This window comes from Anolis sagrei, chromosome 1 (genome assembly GCF_037176765.1).
Source record: "Anolis sagrei isolate rAnoSag1 chromosome 1, rAnoSag1.mat, whole genome shotgun sequence".
NCBI classification, from domain to species: Eukaryota; Metazoa; Chordata; class Lepidosauria; order Squamata; family Dactyloidae; genus Anolis; species Anolis sagrei.
The window spans coordinates 73,104,224-73,132,189 of record NC_090021.1 but is presented as its reverse complement, the minus strand read 5'-3'; the positions used below and the strand labels follow the sequence as shown (position 1 = coordinate 73,132,189).

Genomic DNA, 27,966 nt, shown 5'->3' with positions numbered 1-27,966 from the left:
GTATTTGTTAACAGCCCCCTATTTAGCTACCACCCAGGGTTGACCCAGCTTGGTTTCCAAGACCAGATGGGATCTGTGTCTTTAGGATGTGAGTGTGGACATGTAAGACAGGCAATATACACTTAATTTATCTCCCTCCCCCTTAGGTTTTGGGTGTATGTGGTAGGGAAGAGAATACATTCTAAATTCCATTAGAATATTTATTTAATAATAGACATGAAACTTTCCCTTATGTCAGGGAAACATCAATATTTAGGGACAGGTTCTAGCATAACTTTAAATTGTTATTACAAGTAAGCAGTTTACTTGATTAATCTGATGTCTAAAAATGATCTAAGGAAGTAATGCTACCCCTCTATTCTGCTTTGGTTAGACCACATCTGGAATATTGTGTCCAATTCTGGGCACCACAATTCAAGAGAGATATTGACAAGCTGGAATGTGTCCAGAGGAGGGCGACTAAAATGATCAAGGGTCTGGAGAACAAGCCCTATGAGGAGCGGCTTAGGGAACTGGGCATGTTTAGCCTGAAGAAGAGAAGGCTGAGAGGAGATATGATAGCCATGTATAAATATGTGAGAGGAAGCCACAGGGAGGAGGGAGCAAGCTTGTTTTCTGCTTCCTTGGAGACTAGGACGCGGAACAATGGCTTCAAACTACAAGAGAGGAGATTCCATCTGAACATTAGGAAGAACTTCCTGACTGTGAGAGCCGTTCAGCAGTGGAACTCTCTGCCCCGGAGTGTGGTGGAGGCTCCTTCTTTGGAAGCTTTTAAGCAGAGGCTGGATGGCCATTTGTCAGGGGTGATTTGAATGCAATATTCCTGCTTCTTGGCAGGGGGTTGGACTGGATGGCCCATGAGGTCTCTTCCAACTCTTTGATTCTATGATTCTATGATTCTATTCTATGAATTTCAATTACTCTAAAATGCATGGAAGCTTTGATTACTGGGTAAATTGCTTGAAAAGTTGCCTATTAGTATTGGTATTTAAATTAAGTGGTATCTGATGCTGTGCTTATCACTTGCAAAAGATTCTGGCCAGTTTGTTTGTTTGTTTGTTTGTTTTTTGTATCTGGCTCTTTAACTGATATTCATACCTAGTTGTGATTTACACTGGCTGTAAGTGGGGCTACATTTCAAGCACAAAGATTCTTGCCCTTTCGATCTGTTTCAAAAGTAAAAATATAGGTATGTTGCTCTTTTAAAAGACTGGTGAAATTAAAAAAAACCCCTCTAATGCTCAGAATCCTCATCATATTGTTTTCAAAACTGGACATAATAAAATTAAAGGTACCTTTAGGTTTCTATGTGGCAAGAAGAAAATCTAGGGACTACTTGGTGGTGTTATTTCATGCCCAAACTTCAAAAAGTGTAAGGTGTAGGGAAATATAGATTTGTGTGTGTGTGTGTGTGTGTGTGTGTGTGTGTGTGTTTCATCTTTGTTTTATTCATCCTGCAGTAAGTAGTTGTTTTCATACTGAATCACTGTGGAGTTTAGGGCCTTATTTAGCGAGCATAGTCTGGTCAACATAGATAATTAAACTACAAACATAGCATCTGTGCAAAATAATGGTTGCTTTAAAGGTGCATTTAAGAAGCTTGCTGTTGTCTGTTTGCAATAGTGTGGTCTGTGATGCAGATGCTATATTTGGGAAATGCCTACAATCAAAATAGGCATGCAAAGGTAATGTGGAAGTTCTTTAAATGATGCAGATGTTTTTTCATTTAATGCCACTTTAGCATAGAGGTTCTGACAATGAAATCTGTCAAGTGGAAATGTATGAAATTTGTTTTAAGTGCTGCAACCTGTGGCCTAAATCTCACATAAGCCTCCAACTGAATCAATATAATATATTTGTCAATTTCCCACTATCCAGTGGGCCTCCTCTCATTGGGACTAACAATTGGATCTATGTTGTTGTGAAACAAAAGGTTATAAGGTAAAGAGTCACAGGAAGGGTTCCCAGGATCTCCAGGTTGGGATCGAAAGAAATCTCCCTGTCTAAACCCTAGGAGATCTCCAGCCAGCCATTGGAAACAACACAGTGTTAGATAGGTCTGACTAAGACAGTTTATTTGTTACTCAGCTGGGTTGTGCAGCTGCTAAATGCAATATGTTTGGACGTCTTCCATGTGTTGTAAAACAGTGGCCACTTGATACACCAGCTTTAATACAGCACTAAGCAAACATGCATAACTTCCAGCTTTTTTGTCTGCTGTTTTCATGGCACCAGGCTCTTAGGATTGAATGTTTTTTCGGCTATTTGAGGAGAAAGAAAGTCCCTCCCTGCTTGAATAGTGGTCTGAGAGAAATGAATGCCTCAGTGTGTTATGAGGTTGAGGCTGCCTTATCTCAAAAGTCAGCTTATTGTTGGGTGCCAACATTTAAAAATACTTTCTAGGGAAGTGGCACTATTGTGGGAGAGAGGTATACTTTGCAAGCTGTTTGCATGCACAATACACTTCTGGTACATTCCATAAGGGAATATGACAGTAGATGAATAAAAAACAAGAGCAATTGGAACAATTTCTGGATCTCTCTATGAGGATACATACAAAAGCAGTCGGCTCTACAGAGGTTGACTAATCTGAGAACAATTTTAAGAAGTAGCTATTAGAGTCTTTTCTGAATTGGGATGAGAATCATCTAGTACCCCAGATGTTGCTACTTGGCAACTAGAAGTGTTTCTTTATGTGCTTGCAAGAGGTCATGGGACTTGGAGATGCTTTGTGGTTCCTATTGCTAATGTAAAGCACAGTTTCTTATGTAATAGGTCCCAACCCCATAACTGAAAATGGGGGTCACAAAAATTTTGGCAGCAGTAAAAGGTTTCTCGACGCCACCTAATGGCTGTTTAGATATTAAAAGGTAAAGGTAGTCCCCTGACATTAAGTCCAGTCATGTCTGACTCTGGGGTGTGGTGCTCATCTCCTTTTCTAAGCCGAAGAGCCAGCGTTGTCCGTAGACACCTCCAAGGTCATGTGGCCGGCATGACTGCATGGAGCGCCGTTACCTATTGATCTACTCACATTTGCATGTTTTCGAACTGCTAGGTTTGCAGAAGCTAGGGCTGACAGCGGAAGCTCACGCCGCTCCCCGGAATCGAACCTGCGACCTTTCGATCAACAAGCTCAGCAGCTCAGTTCTTTAAGCCACTGCGCCACCGGGGGGCTCGATTATATTAGCAACAACATGCAGTGTTTATAGTGGACTCTGCAAAAATGCTCCAGCTGTACTTCATAAAAAAGGAAAATCAGCCTCTTTATCAAGGCTTGCAAATGCTAATGCCAGTTAATGTTTGCTTTTCTATTTATATGATCTAAACTATGCATATGCTGCTTTCTCTGCTCTAAGGTTTATGCTGCTATTAGGCATCCATTCTCTAGGATTTTTTAGGTTAATCCAATGGTCCTCAGAAGCTTTCAAGTTTTGGGAGGGATTTCTGTTTATCAGTGGAGAATGCAAGGGGCAGGGAGGCAATTCAGAGGATAAAGCTGTGGCTGGTCTGAACTCGGAAGGGAAGGGAGTATGCATTTCATCTATGAGCAAGCCATTTTTCTCTCTCCCTTGAGTTAAAACCAGCTGCTTCTTCCTTCACTGAATTGCCTCCTCCCTTCCCCAGCAGGAAACAATAGCAACAGCAGCTCTTTGGAGGTTTGTCAACTTCGGAGGTGAGCAGGGGCATTCAATTTACATGAATGGAGCAGTAACCTGTCCCTGTTCAACGGAGGATCTCAGCCCTTTTGTGCAGTTGTAAGCGCTGCCGTTTGGATTAACAAGTAGTGCCTGTCCTTGTCACAGTTTCCCTATGGACATCTTTGAGATGTTGGGAAAACCGCATGAATGTATTGCCTAGAAAGAGAGGTCCCGACTTTACATGCCTCTAGGACTGTTTGGGGATTGTAACTGACGAGTGCCTTTGTACTATTAATAAGTCCTCTGTTCTTTTTCCAGTTACCAAGCTAGAAATAGAAACTCTCTGAAAACTTCATAGCAAAGCAGATAGTGTTTAATGATGAAGGTGCCATTAATGTTTGAACAGGAAATGTATGTAGCAGTGTTTGATTTATTCTGATGGAGCCCAGAATGGGGCCATAAGCTGTCTCTGATAGTAGGCGATGCACGTGTTTCAAAACACATTTCCATGAGATGAATATATTCAGTTGGCTAGAAATTCAGCACAAACTGAATTGAGTCCCCTTAGGGGGAGATAGTGCGGGTTATAAATAAAGCGTTGTTGTTGTTGTTATTACTAGCTCACATTTCTGAGGTTTCTATTTCTTCCACAGATGGTTTTGGGACGCTATTTGATTAAATTCATGGTTTCCCTCATTCAGGATTTCATCTCACTTTTTAGAATTTTCCATCTAGTTACAGAAATGAGATTATTTTATCCAGAAAGGTCAAAGGAGGAAACACCTTAAACTAGCAGATTTTAGCATTAAAAGATGCCCTTTTATTTTGGGGGTAGAAATAGTTCTCTGAGGAGGGGAGTTTTCTTGGGGTGAGAGCTAAGAAAGGTATAAGTGTCTCCCCAGTAAGGGGTGAACAGCCATATCTGGACATGGTTTTAATGAGTATTTATTGAATTATGTTTTATTACAGTTGTTATGATTTTATTGATGTTAAAGTTTCTATATTGTAATTGTGTTTTTGGTGGCATTGAATTTTGCCTTGTAAACTGCCTTGAGTTGCCAGAAGGCTGAGAGGGGCAGTGTACAAATACAATAAATAAGTAAATAAATACATAAATATCCTTTGTCCAAGAGAGTTACCATGGAGGAAATATATTTCCCCATAGTCTTTTTGTGGGCCCTTAATTGTGCAGTTTTATTGGCATTTATTTATGTATTTATTCATTTATTTCTTTCAAACATTTGAACCCCATCCTTCTCAACCCTTGAGGGGGGCTCAGGGCGGCTTACCATCGGCAGCAATTTGGTGCCAACAGATTCACCATAACAATATAACACAGATTCAACATTAATTAAAACATTAAATTATAAAATAGCCATTTAAAACATGTAAAACATTTTTATTACAATAACTATAACACAACTGTGAAGTTCCAGTGCCCTTGAAGGGCAAATGTGTCCATTCAAAGTCACTGGAATTTGACAGTTGTGTTGACATATACATCAGTGAAAAAGCTTTTCAGTGCTTTTCCCCACTTGAGAAATGGCTGCCATTAGTGTAACAGTGAAGTTTGGAAAGTAAAGCATGAACTCTGCATTCTCAGTGTTATTCCTAATAGGCAATATGTTTTTAATCTATTTTATTGTATTTATATGTTTGTACCTGTTTTATAGTTTGAGATGTCATATTTATAGTTCGAGATGTCATATCTGCTCTGAGTCCTCTTCGGGGTGAGAAGGGCAGCATATAAATGTCTTAAATAAATAATATTTGTTTACATGTATGTATAATAAGGCACTGAATTTTGCCATCATTTGTAAGCTGCTCTGAGTCCCCTCCGGGGTGATAAGAGAGGGGTAGAAACATAGTAAGTAATTAAGTAAGTAAATAAATAAATCTCCTGTTTTTGTTTTTTGTAGGATTTTATCAAAGAACTACTAACTCGGATAAAAGGAATGAGAAAACTGAGTCCTCCTCAAAAGAAGAGTATATAACTGAAAATGGTGCCCTCTTGAGAGACGTGGCCATGAAACCAGGACATTTTTTGAATAGAACAACTTCTAGTTTGGTCTTTATGAGCAATTTATTCTTACCTTTTTGGTTGAGTTCTGACATTTTATTGAATTTGACCACATCTGTTTTTAAGTCTTTTTTTAATTGTCATTTTTTAAAAATCATGGATATCGACATTATGGATGCTGCTTTTACTGCTTGAGATTGATCAAACCAGGTGGGAGTCCTTAGCTGTCCCAGGCAGTAACCTACTTGATGCATTCTGTAAGGGACTACTAGGCGAAGCTGCTTCCTCCAAACCAGTTGGATCATCAACATTGAGCTGTATACCAGACTCATGGATGTTAAAGTTATTGTGATTGTGTACATACATTGTCGAGTGAGTGTTACTATTAATTCACATGAATGGAAGGAAAACATGGTCTAGATAACAATTTAATTGAAATTGTAGCAACAGGGTTGGGGTGGGGGAGAGAACCCATCTACTGAAAGTGGGTGCTACCACTATTTCTTAATGCATATAAAGCATTTGAGTGAATATCCTCATTCACAATACAAGCTGGGGGAGATTTCAAGGGCTTGATTTTGTAGCCTTTACACTTATTTTATTGATATCATGCTTGGCCAGGTCATCTCCTCTTCACCTCATGCTCTGTTAGGATTGTATTATCCTATTGCTGAAGGGTCTGATGCAGCAGTGAGAGGATTAATGCCATTTAGAGGAGAGGTTCTTAGGGAAAGTGTGAAAGGATGAATGTTGTCTTGCCCCAGTGCAATTTCCTCTCCAAGAATATTTCAGAATGGCCTGTATCTGAGCTTGGAAAGTTCCTTTTCGAAGGCAATTTGCTCCTATTACTTTGTTGCAATGTTTAAAATAATTCATTACTGTTACTTGTGTTTTGAAAGATACTTGTTGCATTGCTTTTTGCTTTTTCATTGCTTTCTTTTGCTCTTTTTTTTTTTTAAAGTCTAAGCCTTGATAAAGGAATGGCATAAAGTTTGAAATATTCATGTCAAAATAGCTCCAAAAGTAACTGTTGGAAGCATCGAGAGAATGTTGCCAAGACATCTCATTGTACTACTTTTGAAAGGTGCTCTGTTCTAATTTCTTTAACAATAAGTAACTTTTTGCAAGCAACTAAGTTGCATGTAATTAATTACTTCCAAGCTCTGCCCTGTACTCAACAGGGTAATTCTGCTGATGGAAGTATTTTTATCAGTGGAATGCAGTGGTTAACCCTTCTTCCATCTACAGCTTCCCATGTGCCCCACAACCTGCTCTGGAGGTCTCCCAATTGACCTGGAATGCTATTTGAGAAGTATAGGCAGCTTCAGGATGGGATGGAAAGAAGGCCCTGCTGCAGGAGGGTTTCAATGTTATGTGATTTGGGCTTTAGGGTACTTTTCCAGCTTCAGCATCAGACCGGGCGGGCTGGGGATGGGATGGGGTTGTTGTTACAAGCAGGATCCCTGTCTCTTTGGGAAGCCATTCTTCACTCAGATGTTTCACAAGCTACCATCTGCTGGTAGATGCTAGTCTGGCATTTTATATCAAGGGTGCTCTGAACATAATTTTATTTTTTAAAAGAAAAAAAATACATGTTTGTGAACTTTATGTATACTGGCAAGCTTTTTAAAATGTATTTAATTTTGTAACGTTTTATCAATGAACTTTATTTACCAGATATTTACTCAAATAAATGCAACAGATTGGGGCTTTTGTTTTATTTAGCATTTAGCAATAATCAGAGAGCTGGAAGCTAAACCGTAAATTCGCAGTCAGAAAATTGTGGACCACAGGCTGCATGAAGACCCAGGACCTCTTACTTTTGTGATGCCCAAGTCATTGCAAAGTCCCTCCCCAACTCTCATGAAATCATGTAAAAATACCACCACAGGCACACCAGAACAGTGTACAGGTAAAGGTAAAGGCCTTCCCCTGACATTAAGTCCAGTCATGTCCGACTCTGGGGGTTGGTGCTCATCTCCATTTTAAGCCGAAGAGCCAGCATTATCCGTAGACATCTCCAAGGTCATGTAGACATCTCCATGGTGCTCCATGACTGCATGGAGCACCATTACCTTCTCACAGATCTACTCACATTTGCATATCTTCGAACTGCTAGATTGGCAGGAGCTGAGCTAAAAGCGGGATCTCACCCCGCTCCCTGGATTCGAACCACCAACCTTTCAGTTAGCAAGTTCACCAGCTCAGCAGTTTAACCCACTGTGCCACCAGGTGACCCAATTCCAGGGAACCCAATACCCAATTTCTTTCAAATCTGGTTGCCATTTTGGGAAGGTCTGCAGAGGAAAATGGAGGTTTGGGGCTTTCTGTGGAGAGAAGCAATGGATTCTTTGAGCCTGGGGAGAAACTGGCATCTGGGCCACACCTAGTTTCCCAACTGTGGTATAAATGCTGCCAAGACGTCCCTCCATCAGAAGTGGAAGAACGTTTGTCTTGAAAGATGGGTGCTTTGCTTTAAACACTTTGACTGCAATTCCCATGGTGTCTTACAACCAGCCATGTTAGATGGAGCAGCTAAGAACTGTAGGCCAAACTGTGCAGGAAGGCAAATGTGTCCATAGTGTATATCTCATTTGCATTGCATTGCATTTTAACACTTAACTGTGGCTCTTTTTACAGATTCAATTTTCAAGAAAGAATAAGACAGCTGTCAGGAAATTTCCTCTTCTCATCAGGGAAAATATTCAATTTTTGTAACCGTTTTGCTAACATCTGATCCCACCATGAGATAAAGTTTCTACCAAGTGTAAGGGGCATTTGTTATTGTTTTTTTTAAAACAATACCTACTAATAGTTTTAATGTGAGAATTTCACTGAAAGAATATTAATAGAAGAAGGTAAAGGTAAAGGTAGGAAAAATACAAGAAAACTAAGTGTATTTCAAAAAACACAAATATTAACCACTTGTATGTAACTGTTAAAAGGATGATACACTAGAACTTTTTTTGTTTGCATGATATTCCTATTTGTGTTCCCTTCAGGAGAAAAATGTTTGGAACAGGTATGTGGGAATCGTGTTTCAAAAAAAAAAATGGAAGAGTTACAAACATCTCAGCCTATGTATTTCCAAAGTAAAAGCAAACAGTGCAATTTTTTTCTTGCCACAAATTGAATTATTCCTAACAATAACAGCAAGTTGTCTTCACTGTCTTTATTAGCATCTTTGTGACTTCCAGACTGGAATCATGAAACATGTTTTCCAAATGTAGAAGATGAAAATGATATTATTATTTAAGAAAACACTGTCCCTTTCTTCTAAATTCCTGATTGATATTTTCGTCCGTTGCAGTGCCTTCATTCAACAGCCAGTGAGAAGTGAAAAGGTAATCTCTATAACTTTGAAAAATAAAACGGCAGCATATTAACAGCAGATAACATTTTCTCTATTTTGAAGGAAGAAGAAAGGCAAATAGCTTGTATACCTAAACCTAAGTGAGGGCGGTCTCTCTATTTGTGTGTGTGTGTGAGAGAGAGTGTAAGTGCATGTGTCCCCAGGTTTTGCAATTTTCTTACCTATGTTTCTCCAGAAGGCCCCTAATTGACCTCCATTTGAATGCCTTTACCCCTCCAAGATAGCAATCCTTTTGCCCAAAAAGACTTTTAGGGGGCATTTCCCCATGGTGTGGGGTCCCCCTGAGCCAACTTCAACCCAAGAGAGACCATTTCTTAAATAGGAAGTGAAAAAGAAATGACTTCCATCCCCTTCCCTTGGTTAAAAAGGGGGCTTTCAAGTGGTATTTAACACCAAGATGGTTAAACATTATGAATAAGAACAATAATGAAAAATGTTGGAGAGGGTGCCAGGAAACTGGAACCTACATGCATATGTGGTGGGGTTGTAAACCTGTAAAAGACTTTTGGGGATTGGTTATAAGGGAAATAGAAAATATTATGAATATAAAAATGAGAAGGAATCCAGTAGGAATGTTACTTTTAATTAAAAGAGAGGATGGGAAACATAAGAGGGAAAAAATTAATAGACATGCTATTAACAGCAGCTAGATTATTAATTGAAAAATATTGGAAAGGAGAAATGAAAATACCAATTAATGAATAGTATAAAGAAGTCTGGAAAATTGTGTTGAATGATAAGCTAACATCAAACTTAAAAGTAAAGAAGGGATTATGGGGAAAAATGACTTTGAAAGTATTTGCAGAAAGTTTTTAGAAAAAAAGATGGGAATTTATCTCCGAATGAAGAACTGAACTTTTGGTGGGAGTTTAGAAGAAGAGATGGCTCTGTAAAATGGGAGCACAGGTGCGAAAGAAAATAAAATAGGGGAAAATGTATAATATATGTCTATATAGTTGTTTCTCAAATAATTTTTTTTAAAAAAGAGCTTTCCAAAAACCTGGAGGCAAAATGTTTTATTTTACTTATTTATTGTTGCAGGGGTGGGCAAAATGGGTTGTGTGCAGCCTTCCAGGTTTTCTTAGGGGGTTAATTTGCCCCCTTAACTTTCCACAGTTGCCCATCTTGTTTTAGAGTATTTCTTCAGGTATTTCTCTCACTTCTCCCTTTCCAGGTTTCCAGATGCTGGCTTATGAGGTTGGGAAATTGTATTGAAAGGTACATTTGGAATAAAAACACAAACACACACAATTTTGCTGGATCTGCATCCCCTCCCCACTCCTGTAACTTTTCCACTCTAAACTGGTGTATTTGCCCATCGTGATAGTGGTGGGAGCTTTAACTTTCCCCCATAGTTTGAAGCATAATAGATCTTTTTTCTTTATCACGTGAGACTCATTGTAGAGGTCTGTATTATCACCTCTTTTGATCCCCTACAAGAATGAAAAATACTCTTACGGGAAGTCAAGGGATGAAAAGGGGCCAAAGCGAGCCACCTGTTGCCATGGTAATGGGCAACATCTCCCGTCTTTAGGTAGCTTTCCTGTTCTTCTAAGAGGTCTGGGTCCTTTCATAAATGGAAGCCAGACTGTCAGGCAGCCCAGGAAGTCAAGTCCATCACATGAAAGCAGAGCGAGCTTCCAAGTGTCTGAATAATTAGAAAGCGCTTGCTGCCTATTAAAAACTGGCAGTGAAAGAAAATAACGCTTCCAGCGAGGCTGGTGATTTCACTTTTAATGATCTCAAACTTTGATTCATGGCAGTGGCACAACATAAAGCAGGACTAGAAAAAAGTCATAAGCAACATCAGACCGGTTTAAGTTGTCTTGTGCACCCTAAACTGCACAGCAAAGTTGCACTGAAAAGCAGCACCCTTTTATGCAGCTGATTGCAAAAAAGATTCCCATCCTCTGCAAATTTGGAGGCTGTGAGATAAAAGGCAGTATGTGTTTCCTTTGCCTTCCAGGATCATGTGTGAGCATAAAACAGCCAGTGTTGTGGCTCACACTCCTACAGGCTGCACATGCTGAAAATTCTTTTGTCCCGCTACAGTGTGTCTCCAAGCAGAACTGAATTTTAATCATTTCTTGGCTGGTTTTACTTCTGGAATTAGGGAGGGTTAGATCCTTTCCTTGAGCAACACTGTAATGTCAGCGATCTTGCAGAATTGCTTCTGGTGATAGCGGAGATCTCATTGAGATTCACCTCTTTTATGCTGTGTGGGTGTTCTCCAGCAGCTGAGTGACAGTTCAATAGCAAAGCTTTTTAAAACTGTAACAGAAAGGAAGCAGTTCTCAAGGCTTGGCTCTTTGGATGGGAAAACCCGGCATGAGCAGTCATGTTAGGATAAAGTGTAACTTCATTTGCCTTCTGAAAATAGGAGTGCCATTAAGCTTCATCTTGGCTAGAAATGAATAGGATCTGATGCCCACTTCTGGCTTTTTCTTTTGAAATCAGCCAAACACAAGGGCTTTGAATACTCCTCTGTATTCCCCATACACATTTCCGAATGCTGGGCTTGTAGAAGTGTTGCCAGATGGGTGGGCTTCAGAGCAAGGCCAAAGGGACTATAGATGTTAGCACCATACAACTTGAACTATCCTTTTGTGATTATTATATTTTTTCCTCCCCCCCCCCCCAGACGTAATTGTTCAGTCCCAATCTGGGACCCAAGGGAGCTTACCAAATGTAGAACAGATACAGCTAAAACATTACATTATGTAAAAGTTAAAAGTATAGTTGAAGTATCAATACATTTAAAAGCAGTTAAAAGCATCACCATTACAAAGAACTACAAGACACAAAAGAACCCTTTCCCTAAGAAAACAATTCTCAAAGGCCCGCCAAAACTAAAAGGTCTTTCCTTGCCAATAAAGGAATGATAAGAAGGGTGCCAGTCTAACCTCTCTAGCAAGGGAGTTTCGGGACTTCAGAGCAGCCACCAAGTAGGTCCCCTCCCCGGTTCCCCCAGATGTATTCAAGAAGGTTGTGGGATACACAAAATTGCCTCCACAAAAGATCTCAATACACAATCAGAAAAGGAGAGTTAAAGAATAATTAATGGATAAAACACTGTCTTCTTGACAAATGCGAAGCCAGCTTTTTAAGGTGTGGAATATATGTATACAATATAGCAAAAAGTAGAAGTGGGCTAAGATGGATTTGCTTATTAATGGGTAGTTTTTATAATGGGATGGGAGGCTATGTGTATGCAAAGGTAAAGGTTTCCCCTGACATTAAGTTTAGTTGTGTCCGACTCTGGGGGTGGTACATGTCTCCATTTCTAAGCTGAAGAGCCAGCGTTGCCTGTAGATGCCTCCAAGATCATGTGGCCAGTACGACTTGAAAGGAGCGCCATTACCTTCCTCCAGAGCAGTACCTATTGATCTACTCACATTTGCATGTTTTCAAACTGCTGGGTTGGCAGGAGCTGGAGCTAACAGTGGGAACTCACCCCACTCCCCTGCATTTGAACTGCGGACCTTTCAGTCAGTAAGTTCAGCAGCTCGACGGTTTAACCTATTGCACCACCGGGGGCTCCACACAATTATATAGGGAGATATAATTATTCATATAATTTGGACTTGAGCACTATAGGTTTTTGTAGATCATAGGCAGCATTTTGAATTATGTCTAGGAACTGGCTAGAAGCCAGCGGAGCTGTAGTAACAAGGCAGTTGTGTGTTCCTTGCAGCCAGCCTCAATTCACAGCTATTGGGAGCACATAACTGATCATCTGGATCAACTAAAATTTCTGAACACTCTTCAAAGGCTTCAAAGAGCCATGTAGCATGTGTTATAGTAATCCAAATGGGATGTAATTAAGGCATATGCCACCATGGCCAGGCAATATCTCAACAAACAAGCAAAACCTGTGCAAATGCATTTCTGGCCACTGCTAAAACCTGAGTTTCCAGCCTCAGGGTAGATTCTGGGAATATACCCAAGCTGGAAACCCATGTATATTTTCTTAAGAATTAAAAACAGTGTGGTGTTACAGTTAGATGATGGTGATGATGATCACCATCATCTAACTGTTTATTTATACCCTGCTTTTTCTCTCTGCAAAGTGGCTTGGAGTAAAACCAGTACAGCTATGAATAGATTTTTAAATGTGGGGCATGTAGAATAGGTTTAGAAGAGCAAATGTGTGAAAGGTGTTTTGTACCATTTTCCAGGAGGAAAATGGTACAAAACACCAGCTAGAATCTCTTTGTGGAGGTGTCTGCCATGACCCCTTAATACTGTTCCTCATGTTGTGGTGACCCCCAACCATAAAATTATTTTGTTGCTATTTCACAACTGTAATTTTGCTACTGTTATTAATCGCAATGTAAATGTCTGATATGCAGGATGTATTTTCATTCATTAGACCAAATTTGGCACAAATACCCAAATGCACCCAAATTTGAATACTGGTGGGGTTGGGGGAGATTGATGTTGTCATTTTGGAGTTGTAGTTGCTGGGATTTATTGTTCACCTACAATCAAAGAACATTCTGAACTCCACCAACGATGGAATTGAACCAATCCTGGCACACTGAACTCCCATGACCAATAGAAAATACAGAAAGGGTCTGGTGGGCATTGACCTTGAGTTTTGGAGTTGTAGTTCACTTACATCCAGAGAGCACCATGGATTCAAACAATGATGTATCTGGACCAAACTTATCACAAATACTCAATATACCCAAATGTGAACACTGATGGAGTTTGGGGGAAATAGACCTTGACATTTGGGAGTTGTAGTTGCTGGGATTTATAGTTCCCCCTCAATCAAAGAGCATTTTTAACCCCACCAGCGATACAATTAGACCAAACTTCCCACAAAGAACCCCCATGACTACTGTGTTTTCTGATGATCTTTGGCGACAGCTCTGACACCCCCTTTTAACCCCTCACCAGGGGTCATGACTTCCAGATTGAAAAACTGCTCAAGAGCCTTGAATCACATGTGTTGTACTTCGTTCTCATCTCAGTGTGTTACATATTCATTCTTCAGTGTACAAGATCCAGTTGCATGTATAGAGATGTGTTTCAGATGTTTGTTTTAGATTTATTTGAATAAATGGCCTTATTACATTTTTGCAGCTATTCTCTGCATTGTAAATACTTTGAAGGTAGAATCTGGTGACAGAGGATGGTTTACCGGCAGAGTTAAAGGGAATGCTGTCAGAAGTAGTTGTCTATGGCAACAGTGATTTTCTTTTCTATACGAGGCATAGCTGTAATGAAAAACTGGGACTGTGTTTGCTTTGGTCTCTGTTTGTTTGAAAAGTTCAAGCACACCACAGAATAGGAAGAAATGACATTTTGCATTTTCCTCCTTGTACAAGGGCTGTGAACACCCTTTAAAAACAAAATCTGGTCCTGAGTTAAGCCAAAAGACGTGTCTGGATTATTTTATTATTTGTATCTCTGTGTATGTCTTTTAATAATTAAGCAGTGAGAAGTCTTGAGTCATAAATATACATTTCACTAAGGATTTGTATATTACTTTTTCATATAGGTAATGAAAGTCAAGTCATGTTAAAGTAATGTAAATATTCGGGTTCTGCTCCACAAAGACTGAATCAATGGGGCTTTCCTTTCTTGGATTTCCTAGATAATTAGACACAGGGCATTGTTTGAAAATGGCTTCTTTGTGTTTGCACTCTTTCAAAAAGCCTGAGCCAAGATTTAGGGGTTTTCTTAAAAGATCTTGTTTGCAGTGTTGCTGTCAAAGACTAGATTGAAGGATGATAGAACATACTATTATGCTGCAAGACACATGCCTTCAAATTGTAAGGCTCTTGTAGTTGGTATGCATTTTAGCAATTGCCAGGGCTGGTGAATTCCTATACTGTAATGCTAAAGCTGTCATGATGTCAGGCATTTCCTCCCAAACTCAACCATTCTCTCTTTGTCCTCAGCAGTGACATTGACTCCAATCTGTCAGTTGTATTGACTTGCTTCTTCACCTTCTCATTTGCTTCTCAGGCTTGAATCTGTTTCTCCTCTTTGGCTTAAGACATCTATGCATCATTGATGCAAAAAGCTGCTCTGTAAATCAGCTGCTGTGGCTTTTCACTTCTGGAATCTTTGACATTTATAAATACAGGGGATCAATTTGTTGTTTTAACAACCTGGGATAATGGGGGAAATCTGCTTTTCTTTTTCCAATTTTGATCCAAATTTACAAAACCCATAACTATTTTTGGTCTCATTTTGACTCTGCTTCTCTTGACAGTTGTTCCCCTGTCAAGGCTACAACTGGAAGCTGATTAAGTCAAAGGAATGCTTTTACCTTCCTTTGTGAATTTCTTTACCAGGATGTTAGTCAATAAAGGAGCTTTTGAATGCAGACCTTGAGGTCCCTCTTGGGGGCTGGAGTAGAGAGAAAGCTTTGCTGCATTTAACACCATTTTCTTTGCTGCAGTTTTGCTGCAAATAATGTATAATTCTTGGAGCCATGAAATAAGTAGAACTGCTCGTTTAGACTCGGGTGCAAATTCCCCCATAGTTTACATTTTGACAAGGTAAAAAGAAGAAAGGCAAAGGGAGGAGGGAAAATCTAGTAGCACTCTGAGGATTAACTGATTTTTATTTAGCATGAGCTTTTGTAAGATATCATTTCACTTCTTAGAATGCAATGCAGAGAGATATTGAAGCCTCTGGTCATTTTACGCTTGTTTATTCAGTTGTGGGAATCTACAGAATGAAAAGATTAAGACAGATGCACTCCGCTTAATGGTAGTGCATCTTTCTGTATCCTATTATGTCCTACGGTTTCCATAACTGTATAATATGCTTAATAACCTGAAGTTTTAATAATACCTGGTATTGCATCTAAAGTAGTGGGCTGATACTAAAATAAAAATCAGTTAATCTCTTTTTAAAAATATCAGCTATATTAAATAGTGCCCATAAACACATGCATAACTAAAAATATGGAAAACATTTAACAACACAAAGCAGTGCGACATAAGTAACCAAAATGAAAAAAACAGTGATGTCTTACATACACATTCAACCTGGTGGTGCAGCAGATTAAATTGCTGAGTTGCTGAACTTGCTGACCAAAAGGTTCACAGTTCAAATGCAGGGAGCAGGGTGAGCTCCCGCTGTTAGCCCAGCTCGTGCCAACCTAGCAGTTCGAAAATAAGCTAATGTGAGTACATCAATAGGTACTGCTTCTGTGGGAAGGTAATGGCGCTCCATGCAATCATGCTGCCCACATGATCTTGGAGGTGTCTATGGACAATGCCAGCTCTTCGGCTTAGAAACTGAGATAGACACCAACCCCTAGATTTGGACACGATTAGATTTAATGTCGGGGAAACCATTACCTTTACCTTTACATACACATAGCCTCCCAACCCATCCCAAAACTACCCATTAATAAGCAAATCCATCTTAGCCCACTTCTACTTTTTGCTATACATATATTCCACACCTTAAAAGCTGGCTTTGCATTTGTCAAGCAAACAGTGTTTTTATTCATTAATTATTCTTTTCATATCTTACATTGTGACATTAAGTTCATTCTGGGGTTTCTAGATTTTCTAACTTAATCAAGAAAAACAAAGATATTCCTTATACTTCCATCTCTTTTGCAAACTAAATGAAAAGTCAATTGCTCTTCAAAGCCTGCTGACATCACTTCCTAGAATGTAAGCAGGCTCCAGTCTGGTGCAAAGCTATCCTTCAGTAGCTGAGTGGAGTAATCTGTCTTTAAAGTGTTCCTAGAATCCTGACCTCCCTTTTCCCCTTTTTTGTGCAGCAACAGACTAACTTGGTAATTTCCTTTAAAAAAAATGAACAAGTTGTTTCTTCGTTCTTTTCCCTTGTTTCATACCTCCTAAACAATTTGAACTTTTGTTCTACTTATACATTAGTGAAAGTACTGATTTCATTTAACCTTGCTTTGTATTTCTTTGCAACATTGACATATTTTCCACATCCATACATTACGTGATCTATATATTTCTGTCTTTATGAAGGGCACACATCACAAAATATAGGATTTTGGGGCATATTGTTCATTCAACATAAAAGGAAAAGCTTTCTAACCCTCCCAGAGCATTCTTACAATATGCACTATGCAATCCTATCCTCCTTGAGATCAGAAGGATCCTCATGAGGCTTTCCTTAAAACTAGTACTACATCTCACAACACACAGGGAGGTGTTTTATGCAAATATTAACAGGTACAACAGTTTTCAATTGGTTGTTTCTATGTTGTTTTTCTCTGAGGTCTCGAGGATGTTATTCTGAATAACATCCTCGAGACCTGACTGATCACAATATTTTTCTTAGGTTTACACACCTATAGATCCAATGCAGGGTCATCTCTATCATTAGGTAGAATGAATCAATGGCCTTAGATGGCAGATACTGGAGGGATGGATAGCCTCCCATCCATTTGCACCCGAGTCTCCCAACTATTCTTCCCATTGCACGCCATAAACTAATCTTCTGCTTTCAGGTGTTAAATAAGATACTTTCTTCTGCTAGTAATGAAGTCATCATAATGGGCTATCACTTGTGGCTGAGGATGATTGTCTTCCAGAGGTAGAGCCTTGGAGGTGGGTTCATAAATGACTGTGAAGATCTATTCTAGATCCACGTGGTCTTTCATATTGAGGACATAGCTTTCCAGGTGGAAGGCAGATATGACAAGGGTTTGTTTGATGCACCATTCTCCCTTTCTCCCTCTATTTGTGCCTTTTCCAAATCCACAGCACTGTTGGGGACAGCTGACCTCCAATATGAATGTTTGAGTACCAGGATTTCCCAGCTCTTGATATTTATTTCACATTTTCTTAGGTTAGCTTTAAGCCCATCTTTAAATCTCTTTTGTTGTCTACCAACATTTTGTTTTCCATTCTTAAGTTGAGAATCAATCAACTGCTTTGGGAAACAATGATTGGATATTTAGGCAATGTGGCTAGTCCAGCTAAGTTGATGGAGGGGGAATCATCATTTCAATGCTGGTGGTCTTTTCTAATTCCACAGATTCAACCATTCATGGCTTGAAAATATTTTTTTAAATAAGAAAACCATAAAGCAAACCTTGATTTTGCCATTTTATATAAGGTTCGCCATTTTACTACTCCATTGTATATAAATAGGACTTGAGAATCCATTGATTTTAGTATCTATGAAGGGTCCTTGAACTAAACCCCAATGGATATCAAGGATCCACTATATGTTTTCTTGGAGTAGCCTTGTCAAAAAAGGACTCTAGAAGTTAATTCTGATTACAGTTTATGAAACTTGCAGTCAGAACTTAATGTATTTCCAGCTGGTGAATCTCTATTGTACTTCAATAGTATAATGAATAATGTAATTAATAATTATTGTTATTGCCCCAGAAGTAGCAAAAGACCTAATAAAATAGTATTAGAATTTAAAATGTTAAATGAATGGAACTTTTAGCACACATCCAGGATGGTTTTCCTGGACAGGTATCTGTGAAATAAAAAATACAAACAGTAATGATTGATAAATGCTAGTAGCTAGCAAACCCCTCAGTTAGGGGAAGTTCTCTGAGGAAAACCATCAAAATCCCGAGTAGTTTGTCAATGCATTTCATGTATTGTGCTTTAATAACCCCTGCAGTGTATGTGTTGCTTATATAAACAAAGTGACATATATGAAGATCTGTATTTCTCATTTGAAAGTGTAGACATTTGCCTGGAAATGGTTTTTCCCATAGAATGCTTTTGCATTTCACTATACATTGATAATCATGTTTTTTTCTGCAATAAACTAAATTGCTCAAATTAGACATATAATATATGACCTTGGAACAAACACAAAATGGCTACCCTGAGCCCTCCCTAGGACTTTCTCAATTTTTGCGCAGTCCATTATATTTTCAAGAATCTTATCCTGCAAGGAGATTTGTCAGTAGTGCAGTCATGCTGTAATAACAAGGCATTATTAGCCTGCTATACATAGAAATAGTTGGGAAATGGAAAAATGAATGGAACTTTCCCATCAGCTGGGCCAAGGAAACTGACAGCATTCTCATGGTTGAGTAATGAAGCAATCAAGAACTATTAGCACCCTTTAACAAAGTGTGTGCAGATTGATGTAGGAGTTCAGGGACAAGCTGCCCTTGCTTTCCTAGTTGGTACCTCTTCAGTCTGAATTTGACTTTTTCAAGTAGTTTATGGTCAGAATTAAGCAGGAACATCAAAGCACCTTGGTCCAAGGTCTTTTCACAGCTCTTTAGATCTGTTGGATAAAAAAATATTCAAATCAGTGATCTCATCAATGCCTAGATGAGTTTCCTGCCTTCTCATCAACCTTCGTGGGGTTTACTTTTAAGACTATTTGGAAGCTTCAAGTACTCCAACAGGCGGCAACCAGATTTCTGATTGGAGTAGTGTACAGAGATCATATAAACCCTCAGTTGAGCCGGCTTCACTGGCTGCCGGTTTCCTGCCAAGCATAATTCAAAGTGCTGGCTTTAGGCTATAAATCCCTAAACAGTTCCTGTCCAGCTTACCTATCTGAACACATCTCCCTTTATGAGCCATTTAGAGCATTAAGATTGGCTGAGGAGGTCCTGCTCTTGGTCTCGCGACCCTCACAGGCACAACTGGTAACGAAAGACAGGGCCTTCTGGGTGGTGGCCTTTCAGCCGTGGAACTCTCTCCCCAGTGAGATTAGATCAGCCCTCTCCCTCCTAGCATCTAGGAAACAACTTAGAATCATAGAGTTGGAAGAGACCTCGTGGGCCATCCAGTCCAACCCCCTGCCAAAAAGCAGGAAAATTGCATTGAAAGCACCCCTGACAGATGGTCATCCAGCCTCTGCTTAAAACGTAGCTTTTAAAGCAAGCATTTGGGATTGAGATGAAGTGGTCAAATGATAGCCTCAGGATTGGTGCAATGTCTAATGTTCTATGTTTTATGTTTTGTCTATGCCCAATGTATATTATAGTTTACTGATTTTAATCTAAAGTTATATGTTATTTTAGATATGTGATATATTTTATATTTTATGTGAGGCATTGAATTTTTGCCATTTAGTTTGCTGTGAACTGCTATGAGTCCCCCCAGGAGTGAGAAACGTGGTATGTCAATGAAATAAATAAATAAATTCTCCAGACAAAAGCTAATAACTGGAAAAAGTAACAGCATTAGTAAGCAGCAACATACAGCTGAAGACTTAAGAAGCCAAACATATCCCTTGTGCCAAAGATCTCTAACACCCAATATGATGGGCAGACCTTCACCCAGGACTGTAATAAAAGCTGTAGAAGCTGCCTTAAACCAGAACCAATCGGTCCCAAATGTAGCACATTGCAGACTCAAATGCTGTAAAGACTTGGAATTAAGGCTTTTTAGTTACGAGTGTAATCCCTATGGATTTTAACAGGGCTCCTTCTAGGTAGGACTAAGGTTGGATTTGGCTTAGAACAATATCCTGTCATTTCTTGCTGTGCAGCTGTTTAATGTGATCCAGTCTCTGCGGACTGACCTGCCTGAAAGTTTTTTTTCCAGAGGGGTTTTAGCTGTGAGACAAAAAAAAAAAAAAGCCTATCAAACATAACATAATGGTTTGGGTTATTTTTAACTCTTGTAGGACTGCTGCACATATAAGGCTAATGTTAAGGACAGGAGATGCTTTACATTTTATCCACCAGCAAGAGATCTCAGGTTACTGAGCTAAACCGGAATAACAAGCCAGTGTGCTAATCCTGCTGTTGCTATTTTAAGATGCTAAATGAATCTGATGGATGTCTGTTATCTTGATCCTGCCTTACTGCCACTTACACTTAACAGCCAAAGTTGGGTCCAGTCAGAAGGGGTTCTTTCTTCCAATATTTTATAAGGGGTGGCTCAACACACACTCATTTGCATAGTCTCTGTTCCTTCACATCAAGGGCTGGGATGGGTTGCTTTGATGAATTTGTCTATATAGTTTATAAAGGATTGGGTTGCTGTGAGTTTTCCGGGCTGTATGGCCATGTTCCAGAAGCATTCTCTCCCAACATTTCGCCCACATCTATGCCAGGCGTCCTCAGAGGTTGAAGGGTCTGTAGGAAACTGGGCAAGTGAGGTTTATATATCTGTGTAATGTCCAGGGTGGGAGAAAGAACTCTTGTCTGCTTCAGGCAAGTGTGAATGTTGCAATTGACCACCTTAGCATTTAATGGCCTTGCAGATTCAAAGCCTGCCTGGTTGCTGCCTGGGGGAATAATTTGTTGGGAGGTGTTAGCTGGCCCTGATTGATTCTTGCCTGGAATTTCCCTGTTTTTTGAGTGTTGCTTTTTATAACAGATTGGTTTTTGGATCTGTCCTATTTCACATATAGCATATCTATATGTAAATCACTTGAAAGAACATTTCCCAAGAGATGAGAAATATGTAACCCTCCATGGACTGCAGCTCCTATCAATCCTAGTTACAGGATTCATGGTTGGGTAAGGATTTTGAACTAGGGTCTTACATCAACACTATCTGTTTCATCATAGCATTATTTTTAATACAGTTATGGTAAAATAGCAAAAAAGGTGCCTACAAAGGTGCTTGCACACTACACAGTTATAATGCTATGGACCCACTTTAACCACTGTGGCCACATCTTATGGAATCCTGGGATATAGACAACTAGAGGAAACTAAATGTCCTTCCTAAATTGCAAATTGTAGTATGGAACCATGGCACTTAAAGTGGAATCATAGTACTAGCACGTTGTTATGTGCAAGAACCAAAGCAAAGAGGATCCAGTACATCTACAGTATATCACTTCTCTCAGACCATATGTTTTATTTCTGTCCCCATTCTGAGCACAAAACAATGTGCTATATTACCTTCAATGGATGGAATGATTTAGCAATTGTCTTCTATCCCTTTATTGCCCCACACTTTTTTGTCCTCCATTAATGAAAGGTGCTAGTTTTGTCCTATGCAAAGTTTGCATCTTCATGATTTTAATATTGACACATCAATAAAGTCCATATCTTGTGCACCTCCCTTCTTTACACTGTTCATCTATAACTTGGGTTGCATTTTTATGGAAATTAGTATAAGCTTTTAGAAGTGCATTTTATACTGAAAAACCATTAAGCTTATTTAAGCTGTTCTCTATCTACATGTTAAATGTGTGTCTTTTTCTATGCTTATTTTTCAAGCATACTCATTTATCCCACACACATTTCAGCTAAACACAATGTTTGGATTCTAGAGTGCACATTGTTCTGATCTGCAGACTGGCAGATGTTTGCAAATTATTATTTTTCATGTCAGGAGCAACTTGAGAAATTGCAAGTCGCTTCTGGTGTAAGAGAATTGGTCATCTGCAAGGATGTTGCCCAGGGGACGCCTGGATGTTTGATGTTTTACCATCCTTGTGGGAGGCTTCTCTCATGTCCCTGCATGGGGAGCTGGAGCTGACAGAGGGAGCTGAACCCAGATTCAAACTGCTGACCTGCCCATCAGCAGTCCTGCTGGCACAAGGGTTTTACCCATTGCACCACTGGGTGCTCCTGCAAAAGAAATAAATAGGACTGAATCCACACCTGTAAAACAATTCATCCTCATCTCATTCCTGGTAGTGCTGGGTCATATGACATCCTTCCATTTTCAAAATGAAAATGCATCTTTTAGGCTTTAATGCAAATTTAAATAGAAAAGAAACCTTTTACTTTGCAGTTTTTAGGGGAAAACACATTTTACAATATGTGTTCTGTGCCCAGAATTGGGATGGAATTGGAAGGTGATGTGGTCGGAGGGCAAGACCTGTCCATGTGTGGTTGGTTAGGTTTGATAAGCATACTGTTACCATAATTCTTTTTAGTACACATGTGACATGTAGAGCTGTGAAATATTATGTGTATGAACGGATGGGAGAGAGGGAAAAATTCATGTTGAGAGGGGTTCCAAAGGGCATCCATATTCTTTAAAATGTGGAACTCTTCCCACCATCAACTTCCATTTCCAAAAGTCAGAGATTCTCTGCTTGGGTTGACTTAATAGAAGGGGAAAGTCTATGGCTTTCTAGACTAATTTGAGTCTGGATTAAAATGGGTGAATGTGATTTTAGGGGGTCAAATTGAGACAGTATAATGCCACTGGAGCTGGGCTCTTGCTTAAATGGATTGTCAGCCTAATTGAAAATCTTAATGTTGGAATAGAGGGCTTATGGTCTTCCAGGAGATGTAAGCCTGCAAGTGCCCTTATCCGTTGTTATTGCCTATTCTAGATAGGTTTGATGGAGGCCACAGTTCACAAAACTCTGGGAGAAAGAAGCTTTATTTATTTATTTCATTTCAAAAGCACTGCATAAATAAGTAAGTTTAAAAAGTGATAAAATAAAGGGAACTCAATATTTTTAGCCCAAAACGGGGAACAGCAACTGCATTGTCTGTAGCTTTAAACAGTTCTTCCTCTGTGCATGAGGCAAGACATTGTGGGCAAGCATACAGATGCAGAGTTGTTTGTTTTGCTCCTCAGTCGCACAAGGTGGAGGATTCTTCTAGGTTGTGCCATTTTGCCAGGTTGTCTTTTGATCTGCCAGCTCCACTTCTGAGTCTGTTCAGGGACTTCTAAGTTGCCCATTCTTGGTTTGCCTCTGGAGGAAGCTGATCAACCCAAACTAGTAGAACATTGGTCAGAAAATACTAGTTCTGCAAAAAGGTTTAGAAATAGGTTCGAATATCACTAATAGTTGAAGGTATTCCATATGACTCTGTGACTTTGGTGTAAATAAATCTCTTTTAAAGGCCTATGGTTATATACTTGCATGCTGAAAATAGGGCTATGCAGTAATAACTGCCTTCCTCATTTTGAATTAGCATTAGGTTAACCACAGTACATGGGACAATTAAAATCTGCCTTAATAGGCAGGCCTTTAGGATGAATATTCTATATTTTCTGCTACATTTTCTTCTAATGTTTGTAGCTTTGTAATTTGGTTATTACAAAAATTAATATTACATCTTTATGGGAGGTACAAAATAGTTCAGCAGCAGATAGTTATGAGAAATGACTACCAACATTTTATTGTTACAGATATCTGTCTGTACCAATAACTAGTCATTTTAGCAATATGCCTATGTAAATATCTTTAATGTGCTTTTAGAGAATATTTATTAATACTAATAAAGTGTGACTCATACAAAAGAATCTGAAGTGCTACTTCAAAGAAATAGAAAAGCCTTCAAGTAATGTGGTTTTTTCCTGCCTTTATCTTCACAAAAGGCATTTATCCAGGTAGTAAAATGTTAGTGGTTTCTGGAATCTAATTTTCCCTACCACCATTACCTTGTGATATGTAATGAAATTATAGGTAAAGGGCAAAATAAGTTAAATGGCAGGTTTTAAAAATAGCCTTAGATCATTCTGTGTACTATCTTTTTTGTGCATGAATTAAGATGCATTAGGAGATGAAGATCCTTTTCTAACTCTTAAAACTAAGCTTTTATTTGGCTAAATAAAAAGGACTTGTCGCTCGTTTCTTCTGTGGAGAAATACTTAAACACTCTTTGCTTATGAATACTTTTAGCCGCATTGTCCCCAAATCACTCATCCTAAGATAAGAGGTTGTTGCTAAACAAAAACACAATCGTATGAACCTAGCCATTATCATTTATTTTAAGAAAATAGACCCGCTACTGCTCAGAAGAAAAGCTGATGTAAAGAATCCATACCCGATGGCCATGCTTTGGTTTGGTTAGATATGGAATCTCCTTGAACTGGATAAGGGAGGCCTTCTTAAAGCAGAGATTATAGCAATGTCTGTGCTGACTTAGCTCAACACCTGAGGTGCCCAAGTGGAGTGTCATTGCAAGTTCTCTCACAAAGACAAACTAGCCCTCTGATTGGTCATTCCTTGGTTGAAGAGAAGTGTCAACTAATGCAGAAGCCCATTCTTTGTGACAATAGTTTTCATCAGAAATGCTTTTGCTAAACAGCCTTTGCTGCACTCATCACACAATTCGTATTCAGATGACCAGTGCAATAAATGCCTTACTATGACCTCTAGTGGTTAATTATGGACAAACAGGAGACTTTTGCAAAGATTGCTTTATCCAGCCTATCCCAGACTTATTTCAATCTCCCTTGACATCTGTGGTGCTGTATCTATGATGATAACTGGGCCACAGCAACTTAAGGCAAGGATAATGTATTGTCAAAGGCTTTCATGGTTGGAATCACTGGGTTGTTGTAGGTTTTTCGGGTTGTATGGCCATGTTCTAGAAGCACTCTCTCCTGACGTTTTGCCTGCATCTGTGGCAAGCATCCTCAGAGGTTGTGAGGCAAGCATCCTGGTGAAACGTCAGAACAGAATGCTTCTAGAACATGGCCATACAACCCGAAAAACCTACAAAAGGATAATGCTCATTAGCTGCCTTCCAGTACAATATCTTGTTATATCTGCATCATGAAGCCACCTAACATTTATGATAAGCAAATTCAGAAGCTCGGGTAATATCTGAGCATTCATAGCTCTTGACCATGCTACCTGATCTCAACACAAGCATTAGTCTGTCTGTTCTAACCAGTAAAACTTAAATGTCTGCTCTAACCAGCAAAACCCAACTTTTTAGCTCCCATCTCATAACAGCAATACTACACTTAACCATTTTCCCACAGTCACAGATTTACTTTCCGTATCCTTTGAGTGGTTACTGACAATCTTGGCAGATTTGGCATTGCATCCTTTGGCTCTGGGAAGCCACTTACACCTGTAGGGCTGGCTATGCACGTAACCTAACCTGTGGTGATATGGACCTTAATAAGCATTCCATTACCAGGGCTGGATTAAGCATTAAACAAAATAAGTACATGCTTGAGGCATCAAGGGCAAGAGGCCTTAAAATGCCATTGCCAGAATTACCATGGGTCACATGACACAAAACTGCAAATGGCGCAGCTAAACCAGGGCTTCCACAATAAGATATTCTGCAATCAAAATAAGTAGAAGAGAACTTTTCAAATATAAATGGAAGTATGCAAAAAATAAACATTATATTCCATCTTACTGTAACTTTTGTTCCATTTCAAAAATAAAAATGTATTTTATGGGTTATTATTGTTTATATTTTGAGTTAGTTATGTATGGGAGCACCAAACTTTTTTAAGTGCTTCGGACCTCTAAAGGTTGCAATTGGGTCCTGTCTGCTGGTTCATATTTTACCTCCCTCAGGTATTCCTTCTTTAAAGTTATTTGGCTGAGAACCTCATAACTATATTTCTGCCATATGATAGCAAACTGACAAATGAAAGCTGACTAAATTATACTGCACTGTAATTTTCTGAAGAAAATGTTGATAAGAAATGCTTTAAAAGCTTTTTTTTAATACCTTTTCCCCAAGTGATTTCATGAATTCCTGAGATACCTTTTGTGGTTCCCCTTCCTCTTGCCATGGATTTCTAATTCTGAAACGGCTTCCTCTTCATATATCATCAGCTTGTCTTATTTTACCCACTGAACCATAATCTTTCTGGTAATATGACAGCTACTTCTATAGCTGGATCATTATAAAATCTCAAAGACATTTTTTCTAGATAGTAATTTTCTACTCTAAACTTGAGATGAATTGCATTTTAAAGTTACCACTTACATTTGCATTTTCTAAATTTTAATAATGAATTTCCTCCATGATGTTTTACTACTAAGTGAAGCATTTCTTTCCTTTGTTTTCCTGACATAGTAATGCAGTTGATCCATAGACTTAAGGAACAGAAATTTACCTTTTAGGTGCAATTTAATTTTTTTTAAGGTGCCGATAATATCAGGAGAGAAAGGGAAGGTATCTAATAACTACATAGGCAGAAGCAGGTATTGAAGGGGAGTTTAGTTCTTGAACTTGCTCTTGGAGATGGGAGAAATCCTCTTTTTTGCACCCATTTTCTAAATCTATTTCAATCAGTTTTTATGCCTGATTTTGGAAAGGAATGAGAACTGCCTTCATGGCTCTGTAGGATTATTTTATCACAGATCTGGAAGGAGATGGCATGTTGACTCTTTTAAAACATTTTTGCTAATGTTAACCATCCTCCTGAAAACATTAATGTGTTTGAGCTACTGTATGTGAGCCATGTGTTGTTGCACTCACTTCAACACCTACTTGCATCCTACTTAGGTAGGAGCCCCCAGTGGCACAACGGGTTTAAATTCTTGTTCTGGTAGGACTGGTCGACCGACAGGTTGGTGGTTCAAATCTGGGGAGTGGGGTAAGCTCCTGTCTGTTGAGCTCTAGCTTCTTATGTGGGGACATGAGAGAAGCCTCCCACAGTATGATAAAACATCAATCATCCAGGCATGCTCTGGGCAACATCCTTGCAAATGGCCAATTCTCTCACACCAGAAGTAACTTGCAGTTTCTCAAGTCTCTTCTGACATGAAAAAAAAATCCTAGTATCTGATATAACAGTATGGTTACTCTTCCCTTTCAACAGTAATGTTATGAGCTTCCAGAGTGTTCTCTTCAATTTGGCCCAGTATTTCTTAACATGCAAATATTTTTCTGCCTTCTGTGGTTAACAAAGACACTAGGATGATTGACAAGCATTCACGCTTTGTTTGTCTTCAATCACTATTAGTTGTCAAGCATGATTCTATTTTGCATTACACTTTCAAACCTCTTATATACCTACCTACATTTCCTTTTATCATTAAATAATCACTGTGCTTCCATCTGTTAAAGACATAATTCATACTTCCTGAAAAGTCTGAATATACAGCTCTGCAATTAGCGTGGCAGAGGAAAGGCAAGAATGATTTTCCTCATTGTCGTTGTCTCTGTCTAGTAAAGATTTATTGAGTAGTAAGGGTTTTAGAGCCATGTTGGTCTTAAATATTCCAATCGTGGCAGTTTTCTGGTGTAGTAAAAGAATGAGCAATAACCGCTCTGTTATCATTTGCCACTCATTAGCTGTCTCCTGGAATTCTTTCTTCAACAGCTTGAAAAAGCACTGAAGCATAATGCA

The 27,966-nt window shown here is 39.1% G+C and overlaps 1 protein-coding gene across 1 annotated transcript in view; it reads left to right on the top strand.

The window, feature by feature from the left end:
• PPP1R14C (protein phosphatase 1 regulatory inhibitor subunit 14C) overlaps nt 1-7,366 on the top strand; it is a 67,314-nt gene extending 59,948 nt beyond the window's left edge. The window contains exon 4 of the mRNA XM_060753552.2: nt 5,558-7,366. Coding sequence (XP_060609535.2) covers nt 5,558-5,632 — 75 coding nt within the window. The 3' untranslated portion in view covers nt 5,633-7,366. The remainder of the gene's footprint in view (nt 1-5,557) is intronic.
• Nucleotides 7,367-27,966: the final 20,600 nt, after the last annotated feature.